A 12,242-nucleotide genomic window follows, 5' to 3' on the forward strand; every position below is an offset into this window, starting at 1 on the left:
AAATAATTGAACATATGTCTACGAACAAAGAACAGAACGTGTTTAGGTAAAGCCAACCGACAATCCAACTTGGACCGACCAATCTACCAATATCAACCTGAACCACCCATGTTATTTCCTTTTCTCCTTGTCCCATTTTGCCACGTGTACTTCTCCAACGGCTAGTTTTTTCCCCTCACATATTTAACCAAGAATCTTTTGCTTAGCCAAGATAAAAATCCTTTCTACATACTTAATTTTAAACTGTCTTTATATAAAAAACTAAACTTGACCCATCTCAATTAGTTCATTTTCGAAATTGGGTTTTGTATTTTGGATAATATTTGTTGGTATTATTGTGTGATTTGGTGCAAAAAATCAGATCTTGGAGTTGGGTTTTGTGTGAAAAGTTCAAGAAAATGGCAATGAGGAAGAAATGTGAAGAAAATGTTGGATTTGCAGGGCTTGTGAGAAGTACTTCATTTGGTAGAAAAAGGGTTTGTTTGCCTGAAATTGTGGATGTTGATGATTTCATTTGTACAACACCAACCAAGAAACTCTGCACTCAGAATTCATTTTCCAGTTCTTTGAATGTGAAGTCTCCTCTTGAAGCCTTGCCTCAAGATATTCTGGTAAGTACAGAAATTTAACTTAATTTACTGTATCTGACTGTTTATGTACTTAAATTTATTGATTCCCAATTGTCCATTACAGTACTTTAGAGGTGTAAAATGAGCGAGTTGGGTCCGGTTTGGATGGCTTGAATAAAACTGGGTCAACATTGATCTGTCCATATTTCATGCGGGTCAAAATGGGGTTGGGTGATAAATGGGCGGGGCGGGTTTTGATGAGTTGAACAAAACGGGTCAATATCCAATTCGCATCTTTCATGCCGGTCAAAAATGGGTTAGGTCGTGATAAATGGGTGGGTTGAAAATGGGTTGACCCATATTATAATGATGTCAAATCAAAAACAACAACACCATACCACCGAGTGTAATCCCCACGTAGTGGAGTTTGCGGAGGTTAGGGTGTATGACAACCTTATGGAGGTAAAAAGTTTGTTTGTAATAGACCTCGGCTCAAAGGAAAACATAAACAATTATAATGGTGTAAAATAGTGTATAATTCAGTTCCACATTATTTCCTTTACATTTGTTTTATGAGAAGTTTTTGGTTGTGAAGTTTCCCCACTGGATTGCATTGTTGAAAAAGGTGTGCTTACTGTCTCTATTCTGCAGATAAGGATAGTGTGTGGAGTTGATCATGATGATCTAAAGAGGTTGTTTCATGTATCAAAGGCAATAAGAGAAGCTGTAAGAGTTACTATTGAACTGCCATTACATTATAATTGAATAAGGTTGGTTGGTTTAAGTATTGATAAGCTGTTTGTTTGTTTGATCAAATGAACAGACTTTGGTTGCAAAAAAATGGCATTTTGAATATAACACACCAAGAAAGACTGTTGGTTTCAAGAAGGCTACTGATATGGAGAATTGGAGTGGTTCCTATGAAGCTGAAGCGCCGAATGCTCCTAGGCCATCGAAGTTTCCAAGGTCTCGATTGAGCCGAAAGAAGCTGGCTGATATATCTGTTTCCTTGTTCTCATCAGATGGTGAAGAAAATTGGCCGCGGAGAGAGTTGTTTATGCAAATGGACACTGAGATGTAGATTGTGGTTACCCGTGCCACTTGTGTATATTCTACTTGGTGCATACCTCGACTATTCCACAGGATACATGTTATCTCTCATCAACATAGACACATGGTAATTCTGCCTATCAAGACATAGACAAATGGGAAGATCTGCTATTAGTAGGCATTGTTGTAGAAATCATAGTCAAAACAAAGGGTACATCAGCAAATAGTTATCAGATTGCAGGTTCTTGGGTACATGTCACAACAATCTTTATAAGCCATTGTTATTCTTCAACCCTTTCATTGAAGATGGGGTGGCTTGTTTGTATTTGTAGAGAGATTAATTTAGGTATTTTGTTTGAAGGGCTGTGCTGGCGCTTCTCATCTCATAAGAATTTTGGTTGTATATAGGAGTCTGGTCTCTAGTTGTACAATTTGTTAAGTTAAATGAATAAATATGTAATTCCACTTCAACTAGAACTTGTTTGCAAATTTGGCTAGCTATGTCCCAGTTTTCTGTTCTTTCCTTTACTGTAATTTTCCTTGCATGAATTTCAACTTGCCTGTCTAGTAAGTTATTAACTGATATGGAAAAAGAAGTAACACTGAAGATATATAAATGTTCCAGACATTACTAAATCCAGGATGATTGCTTCCGTTGTCTTATTACGTTGTTGTTGTTATTATTGGTTTATTATGTCCTTTTCACTGTTCTTGAGTTGAGGGTCTATCGGAAATAACCTCTCTTTTTTCATAAGGTAAGTATAAGGTCTACGTACACAATACCCTTCCGAGACCTCATGCGTGGGATTTCACTAGGTTTGTTGTTGTTGTTGTAGTACTAAATCCCGGACAAAATGTTACGAATTGACATATTCGCGGAGTTACTACAAATATGGTCAACAGACCTGATGTTCCCAGGTTTTCTGATAAATTTTCGTAGGTTTTCTGATGTTCCCCTCTCCCCCTCTATCTTGACTTTTCTTCACTTCAATCCTATGTGTGATTTAATTGTCGAAATAACAAGAGTGTTTTGCATTGAAAGCAATCTCATGTTTAGTGTGACCTGCTTAATCACGTGTATGCAAAAATGCTATGTGTTGTGCTCCTTTTAATTTCTTCTTTAATTTCCAAAGCAACATACAATACCTTTATTTGAGAAGAGAATTATCAAATCAGATTTATGTATACCTAAACAAATTATGTTCTAGATGAGATTGAGTGCCTTCACATTTGCCCGTCTCTTAATCATGGATTTGTGCCAGTAATTCACTAATTATCATATATGAACTCATAAATGTAGTAAACTTAGTGTTTTGGGAATAAAAAGGCTTGGTCAATTGCTCGGAAGGTTAGACCAAAGTTTAATATGAGGCCTAAATTTTTAAAAGAAAGTTATAATATATGTTTTTGTTTGAAGTCCATTCTTCTAGCTTTTTGAAATACAAAGTTATTAATAATCTTTTTTATAATCGATTTTTTCTAATTATTCTTATTTAACTGATAATATAGCCAATTCATTTAATCTTTTTAAAATATTGTTAATCTTAGTTAAGATTTTATAGAAGCAATAGAAGTATAGAATTATTGGAAGCTTAAAAGTATTTGTGAACAGTGGAACTAATGAAATTTTGAAGAAAGAAAGTAAATAATGAAATCTTGGAGAAAAGAAAGATTGACTTGGCATATTAAGAAAGGAAGGGTATTTTTTTTATACATTATCTAATAAAGGAGTAAAACTGAAACGTTGAGAAAACTATTCATCTATCCATTTTTAAATATGTTAAATTATTACTTTATTTACATATCCAAAGAGCTCTATTTTTTTTATATTAAGAACTCTACTTTTGTATAAAAAGTATTAAATTTTTTTTAAATAACTATAAACCTATTATTTTTAAAAAATGGGGCCCCTAAATTTTTGAGGGCCTAAGGCACCTGCCTTACCCTTCGTCACCTTAGAGCCGGCCCTGCTTGTATTTATATTCTCTTCCTTTACTCAAGAATTTGAAATATCCAGTGTTATTTGCAGCTGATACTTCCATAAACACTTAAACTGTATTCCATGCAATTCTTATCCATACATTTATATTACGAGCCTTTGTTTAAATGCAAGAGTGCAAGTGCAAGCTCACACTTAAAGGTGTGCCTGGTGATCAATAAAATAGATTGAGAATCATGAGGTCACAGATTCAAATTACAACGGAAGCAAGAAAATATTAAGTGATTTATTTTTGTCCAAGCATTGGTGGACAGAGTTATACGATATCTGTATCGGTGAGAGATAACAAATATTTAATAAAATTAATAGAGGTGCATAAAAGCTGTGTTAGGGATATAGTAGATATGTCCTAGATCCAATCTCATATTTGATGATTTAAACATATTTTTGTGAATATTATTTGATATAAAATATATATTGCATTTGATATTCTTTTATCATAGTTATTATTAATTACTTGATTAATTTAATAAGGTCCTTGATTAAATTTTGAGATTTGTCATCATGATGGAGATCATGATAATGCGAGTAAAGTTTCTTATAATTTAATCTAAATTTGTTCTTGATCATAGGATTATTAATTTGGACATTAGTAATCCGGTTAGATCAATATTTATGTGGTTGTCTTTATGAGATAAAGATTAGTTGATCTCATTAAATGAATCACAAAGATAGATGATGCATATAGAGATATGATCATTGAACCGACTCATTGGATAATTCCTAGTGGTTAGAATTACCATAAACTGTCAATAGGATATTCTCTTGAAGGATGTGATGTAAGAGTTTCCTTTGACCTGAGATCGTCATAGTAATTGACAAGTTATTTATTGTGCTTTGATACTAGACACCTATGGCCCTAGGGCTATAGTTGAAATGATATTGAGTACGGTTAAATACTTGTAGAATTAGTGATTGATCAAGATGGAATCTATCAACTCTTGGTAATGAGTTTAAGCTCCATGTTGTCATGAATTATAAACGACCAAACTAAGACCTTGGCTAGGGCAATTGAATGAAAGAAGAAATGAGTTTCTTAGGTCATTCAATGGTCGATTATATTTGACATGAACACATAGTTGGTCGCCTATTAGGATTTGATAGTTGAATCATATCCTAGGGTGATCCAGAGCTATAAAGACAGAAGGAATTACTACATTGTTCTTCTACTGGTTCTTGAGAGTAAATTGTATACTTCATGCTATCCGGTCGTTAAGGAGTGTTGCTAGACGCCACCCTTGATTAGTATATTGATGTGGTCAATTTACTACCGGTTTAGTACTGAACCTATGGGGCCGCACACTAACGAGTGTTCTGATCTTTGCTAAAGGATTAATTACTTTATTATTTGTTAATTAAATTAAAGAATTTAATTAGTCAAATAAATTTAGTTAGTTAGTCCAAATAAAATATTATTACATTCTTTGCTAGCACAGATGATATAATTAATATTGTGAACAAATTGAAGTTTCTATTTAAAATAGAAAGTTAAAATATATCTCTTAGTTGAAATATATATGTGATATATATTTAGTATTCATAATTATTATTTATTTACGTAATGTATATAAATAGTAATAGTCTTATTATGTAAAACCAATTTGGTATTGGATTTAAAAGAGACGTCGGCAACGTGAACGAATGTGGAATTTGAGTTCTTTTAATGGAAAAGTATTCATAATACTTGAGAAAGTGCAATTAGGAATTGGACTTATGGAAAGTCCGTAAAGATTCAATGGTCACGCTAACCGATGATTGGAATCTCAAATTTTCCATGTAAGTTTATTTTAGAATAAACTTTTACCTTATTACCTCAACCAAATAGGAAAAGGGTTGATAGGTGATGCTATATATAATGGGTAATGGAGAAAATTTGCTGGACTAATTCTTAGAAGAAAATTACTTTGTGAAAGTGAGAATACAATACAAAGCCAAGAGAGAAAATATAATTACAAGAAAAGTGTTTCTTGTTCTTCTAATATTGAGTTGAGATTTTTGTGAAAATTTCAACACAATATTTCGTTCAATTTGTTCGCGGGTTTCATTAATCAAAGAGTTGATAGAAAAGATCGGTCTCGGTGTGGATATGCATAGATTCTTCGCACTATTGAAGAAATTTTGAAACGAGACTCTCTTCACCAGGTACGTCTCATATCCGATCTTTGACATGTAAATAAATTTTAAACAAAAAAAGATCTGCCTAGGATTGTTATTGTCTTCCGCTACATGAACACCTATACGCAATCCTCACAGTGGTATCAGAGCCGTGGTTTATTGTATCTAAAATTTATTTACAAAATATTTTAAGATTATGATTTGAAGAGACACATGTCTTGTGCAATAATCAAATTATTTGGATGCATATGGATTGATATAACTTTATTACGAATAAAATATATATACATATAAGTTAAACTATTGAGATAGTTCGTAACATGAATTTGAAGTTTTTGTATTAGATACCACTGTATCTATAATAGGTTATTGGATTCTACTATTATTTTAATTGTTATTAGTTCATGAGATGTTAATTAATAATAATTTTCTAGCATGAATTATTTTATGTTATATATAAGATAAAAATGTTAGAAGATGTTGAATTTCGTTTTTATGTCACGTGCTTGTTCATTACATAATTTTGAATTATTTATTACATGTGATGTAAATTAATTTAGGACTAAGCATGTAGACAACTTGACCTAAATTCATGTGCTATAAAAGATTTGATCATCATGTTATTAAAAGTTATTTTGATAACTATTCCCTCTTACTAAAATTGAGTTCTGAAATAATAAAATATAAGATATTTTATTGTAAAGCTATCCATCAAAGTAAATAATTTTATTTATTTCTCGTTTATAAGGAGCGGCCTGACAACCAGGAGACTTATAGTTCGAGAATATGTTAAAATTATTTATTGCATTAGATGCATGGGTTGAAAGAATTATTCAATTTTACACTAGACACGTAGACTACTCGGGGAGTATAAAATTTAATAAGTTCTTTGCTATCATGATGGCTGAACTCAACTATGCCAATATGATCGACCTGACTACCATGAGACTATTTGACATAGAGCTATTTAAGGAAATTGTACGGGGATACAATTGGTAAGAGTACCTACCTTTAAAATATATGTGAGAAACGACTTGACTCCCAAGGGGCTCATACATATTGTTAAAGGATTCCTTTACTCTACTAACAGAAATAAAGATTTCGTAAACTATAATGAGGGTAAATAGTTTAAAATAATTAGTGAAAATATCATTTAGATAAAAGTCCATGTCTTTATGATATATGCAAATATGTTCTTATATCATTACCTTTTCTTTTCTATATTTTAGATTTCTCAATATGTCTGTTATATCACTGCATGAAATACTTGAGACCAACAAGTTGGTAGGACCAAACTTTGATGACTGATTTAGAAATTTGAGAATTGTTCTCATGCATGAAAAGCTCATTGATGTGATCGATAAGCATGCAAATATAATCCCACTAGAGAATGATGTTCAAGGAACCAATGTTTATTAGAAACACTTGGAAGAATGTCTTGCTATTAAACACATCATTCTCGCTTCTATAAGTTCCGAACTCCAGAGAAAACATCAGAATATGGATCCAACTACAATTATTAAATATCTTAAGAAGATGGTTGATACACAGTTGGACATTGAAAACTCTCCAGTTGGACCCCTTGTCAATCATATGATTGTTCTTACCGAAGAACATGAGAAGTTGGGGTACAAGCTTGGTAAAGAGCTTTTTGAAAATTTGATCTTGCAATCAGTATATGATGCTAAATGTTTTCACTGTAAGAAGAAAGGACATTGGAAGAGAAACTGTAAGGAGTATCTTGCAACTCTAAAGGGCAAGAAACAAGGTGAGACATTAATGAAAAATATTTTCAAAGTTTCTTTAGCTACTACTAATTCTTTACTGTGGGTATTAGATATTGGCAGTGGTTATAACATCTGCAATATATTGCAAGGGTTCAAGATAAGTAGGAAACTAAAGAAAGGAGAAGTTAATCTACAAGTTGGCAATGGTGCAAAAGTTGCGGCCGTAGCTGTAGGATCAATTTCTTTAATAATGCATACGAGTAAAGTACTTATGTTGGATGATTGTTATTACGTTCCTAAATTTGTTTCGAACATAATTTCAGCTTCTATGTTAGACAAACGTGGTTTTCGCATTATTATAGGCAATGGTATTTGCCCTATTAATTATGGTGATAATTTATATGTGAATGGCTATCTCCAACATGATGTTTATGTCTTACCTAATGTGAATTCTAATTCGATTATGCATGTTTCAAGTCTTAAGAGGAAAAGAGATGATCATGTAAATCATACATACCTTTGGCATTGTAGGCTTGGTCATATTGGAGAGAAAAGAATTAACAAGTTGTACAAGGAAGGGTACCTTGACAAGTATGATTTTGAATCATATCCAACTTGTGAATCTTGTCTCAACGGAAAAATGACCAAATCTCCATTTGCTCGAAGCGAAGAAAGAGCTTCTGAATTATTGGAACTAATTCATACAGATGTTTGTGGGCCCATGAAAATTCAAGCTAGAGGTGGATATTCTTACTTCATCACCTTCACTGATGATATGTCAAGATATGGATTTGTGTATCTTATGAAACACAAGTCTGAATCTTTTGAAATGTTCAAAAGGTTCCGTAGTGAAGTTGAGAAGCAGACTGGTAAAAGTATCAAAGTACTAAGGTCTGATAGAGGTGGAGAATATCTTAGTGAAGATTTTACCAGATATCTCAAAGAGAATTGGATTCTCTCACAGTGGACACCTCTAGGAACACCACAACACATTGGTGTGTCTAAAAGGAGAAATCGAACCTTATTAGATGTGGTGAGATCTATGATGGGGTTCACTGATCTTCCAATAAATTTATGGGGATATGCTTTGGAAGCAACAACATACTTACTTAATAAAGTTCTCACTAAGTCAGTCTCTACAACACCATATGAGATATGGAAAGGATGCAAGCCTAACCTTAAACATATTAAAGTTTGGGGTTGTCCAACTTATGTTAAGAGACTACATTCTGATAAACTTGACTCAAGATTTGATAAGTGTAGGTTCATTGGGTATCCCAAGGAAACAATGGGATATTATTTCTATCAACCTTCTAACCATAAAGTGTTTGTGGCCATAGGAGAAATCTTTTTTGGAAAGGGAATTTCTTTTAGAAGGAAATTACAATGGAGAAATAGAACTTGATGAAGTTCAAGAAACTAATGAATCAATACAATATAAAGATCATGAGACCCAAGTTGAAGAACCTTTATTGGATGTTTTGAAGTTTCCATCTTCAATGGTTGAAGTTCAAGAACTAAATGAAGTTCAAGAATAGGTTAATGAACCAGTTTCAAACCAAATTGAACAACAACCAAATCCAGCACAAGGTGAACAGGTTGTACAAGTACCTCTTAGAAGGTCTATATGAGAACGTCATGTACCAACTAGATTAAATTTAATGGTACAAGATGATGTATCAAATGAGGTTGATCATAATGATGATGACCCTAAGACCTATGAAGAGGCTATACAAAGTTCTGATTATGAGAAGTGGCAAAAGGCCATGGAAATGGAATCCATGAAGGAAAATAAAGTATGGACTTTAGTTGAACCTTCAAAGAATATAAAACCTATAGGTTGTAAATAGGTTTTTAAGAAAAAGATTGGAGCAGACAGAAAGGTGGAGACCTACAAAGCCCGTCTTGTTTCCAAGGGATATCGTCAGAAAGAAGGATTCAACTACGACGAGACTTTCTCTCCCGTGGCAATGCTCAAATCTATTAGGATTTTGCTTGCTATAGAAGCATACTATGATTATGAAATATGGCAACTGGACGTGAAAACAACTTTCCTTAATGGTGATCTAGAAGAGGATGTGTACATGACACAACCTGAAGGTTTCACATCTTCATCTGATCATAATAAAATTTGAAAGCTATAAAGATCCATTTATGGACTAAAGCAAGATTCTAAAAGTTGGAATATTTGCTTTAGCAAGACAATTGAAAAGTTTAATTTTGTTAGATGCGAAGAAGAACCTTGTGTGTACAAAAGGTTAGTGAGAGCACAATTATATTTTTAGTGTTGTATATTGATGATATATTGCTCATAGGGAATGACATACCGACATTGCAAAGTACCAAGATTTGGCTATCTGAACAGTTCTCAATGAAATACTTAGGAGAAACAACTTATATATTAGGAATAAAGATCTATAGAGATAGATCTAGGAAGCTGCTTGGACTTTCCGAGTCTTTGTAAATTGATACCATTTTGAAAAGGTATAACATGGATAATTCCAAAATAGGCTATCTACCGATAGGTACTGGAATCACTCTAAGTACGGAGGATTATCTTAAAACACCTGAACAGAGAGAACGCAAGAGTGGGATCCCATATGCTAGTGCAGTGGGAGCTATCATGTATACCATGACATGTACACATCCTGATATGGCTTATGCACTTGGAGTGACTAGCTGATATTAGGCAAATCCTGGTGAGAAACATTGGTAGGTAGTGAAGACCATTCTTACGTACTTAAGAAGGACTAAAGATGTAACGACCCGACTGGTCGTTTTGAGTAATTTTGTCCGGTTTGGCAGTTTGAGGTCATGAGTAGCTTCATATTATGTGTATCGACTTGCGTGCGCAATCTGAGCGTGAAACCGGAAAGCTTTTATGTGAAAATATGAAGAAAAAAAAAAGTAATTTTTAGAGTTAAAATTTAGTTTTTAGTTGACTTTGGTCAACATTTTGGGTAAACGGACCCGAATCTGTGTTCCGACGATCCCGGAAGGTCCGCGATAAAATATGAGACTTGGGCGTATGCCCGGAATTGAATTCTGAGGCCCCTAACATTAGAAAATAATTTTTGAAGAAAATTATTGTCCTGGTTTTTAAAGGAAATAAAGAAATGAATTAATGTTTGAACTCATTAGTATTGGGCCTGTATTTTGGTTTCGAGGCTCGGTACAAGTTTGTTATGATATATAAGTTTTATATGTAAAATTTGGTGAAAACCGGAATTGATTTGACGTGATTTGGACGTCCGGTTGAAAAGTTAAAAAATTATGAGTTTTGAGGTTAAATTCATAGTTTTTGATATTATTTTGATGATTTGATTGCACGTGCAAGTCCGTATGATGTTTTTAGACTTGCGTGCATGTTTGTTTTGGAGTCTCGAGGGCTTGGGTGAGTTTCGGATAGGTTTAGGCTATGTTGCGCTTGTTTTTGGATGCTTCATCATCGTTTCTTCAAGCAAAAATAATACCACATTGAAAAAATGAGATCCAAATTCAGTTTTGTTTGAATCATTAGATAAAATCGAAATTAGAGTCATAGGAAAAAGAATCAACGAATTTGGACATCATATGAGGAAGTTATGCTCATTTTCGTGTCAGGAAAAGTTGTTGATTCTGGTGTGGTCGCAAATGCGAACTTTTTATCGCATTTACAATGCCCAGTTCGCAAATGCGAGATTTTTGCCGCAAATGCGACTTCTGCCAACCCTGCATTGTTCGTAATTGCGAGGGGTTCACTAAAGCGAACCCTGAGTTGCAAATGCGACATCTAAGGCCTGTTAAATGAGGTTTTTGACGAGATTTTCACCCATTTTTTCAATTTTCTCAAACCCTAAACCTCCATGGGCGATTTTCCAAGGACCCAAACTTCTCCAAATCATTGGGTAAGTGTCTCTAATCAATTTTCAACTATATTTTGTGATTATATCTTAGATTTAACATCAAATTCATGAGAATCTAAAGGAAAATTTGGGGAAAATTGTGAAATCTTTACAAAATGTAAAATGATGATTTCAATGACCAAATGGTATCAGAATTAGATAATTTTTATATGGGTGAACTCGTAGCGGAATGGGTGTTTGATTTTTGTAAATTTTATCGGGTTCCGAGGTACGGGCTTGGAGAGTTGACTTTTGTTGACTTTTTGCAAATTGTATAAGAATCATAGTTTTGTCAATTGAAATTGCTTTCTCTTGCATTGTTTGATGTATTCAAGTCGTTTTTGGCTAGATTGAGCCGAGATTTGATGAATTGGTAAAGAAAAAGCTAAATTGAGTATTGAATTGGCCGAATTGAGGTAAGTATCTTGCCTAACCTTGTATGGGGGACTTCCCCTTAGGAATTGAGTCTTCTATGCTAATTGTAGTCCCTGCATGCGAGGTGACGTGTGTGCTCGGACTTATTTATGTGAAATTTATCTATAGGGTTCTTAGGTCCTTATGTGGAAAGTACCCCATTATGATTGGGTTTCCTAGTTGCTTAAATTGCCTCTATATGCTCCATATGACGTTGTTAGCTTTCCTCTAATTCTTACGTGTTATATTGACCCTTAATTGCCGTCCTTATCATTTTGATACTTCTTGATTGTGATTTTCTCTATGACTTCATGCAAATAGGTTACATGTACAATTGTTGTGGTTACCGGTGTAGTTATTACATGCTTATTATGGCTTGTTGTTTAGTTGAGGTTTCATTGTGAAGTTAATTGTTGGTACAAGTTTGGTTATAGTTGATTCCCTTGCCGGGATATATTTAATTCTTACTGTTGGTTCCCTTGTC

At 33.6% G+C, this 12,242-nt stretch overlaps 1 protein-coding gene across 1 annotated transcript; it reads left to right on the top strand.

Moving 5' to 3' along the window:
- Window positions 1–207: 207 nt before the first annotated feature.
- Window positions 208–2,090, top strand: LOC104213839 (F-box protein At1g61340-like). The gene is made up of 3 exons (XM_009763388.2): window positions 208–611; window positions 1,221–1,295; window positions 1,393–2,090. The coding sequence occupies exons 1-3, from the start codon at window positions 399–401 to the stop codon at window positions 1,648–1,650; spliced, it is 546 nt and encodes a 181-aa protein (XP_009761690.1). The 5' UTR covers window positions 208–398; the 3' UTR covers window positions 1,651–2,090.
- The last annotated feature ends 10,152 nt before the right edge of the window (window positions 2,091–12,242 follow it).

Source organism: Nicotiana sylvestris, chromosome 8, assembly GCF_000393655.2.
Source record: "Nicotiana sylvestris chromosome 8, ASM39365v2, whole genome shotgun sequence".
Taxonomy (NCBI): Eukaryota; Viridiplantae; Streptophyta; class Magnoliopsida; order Solanales; family Solanaceae; genus Nicotiana; species Nicotiana sylvestris.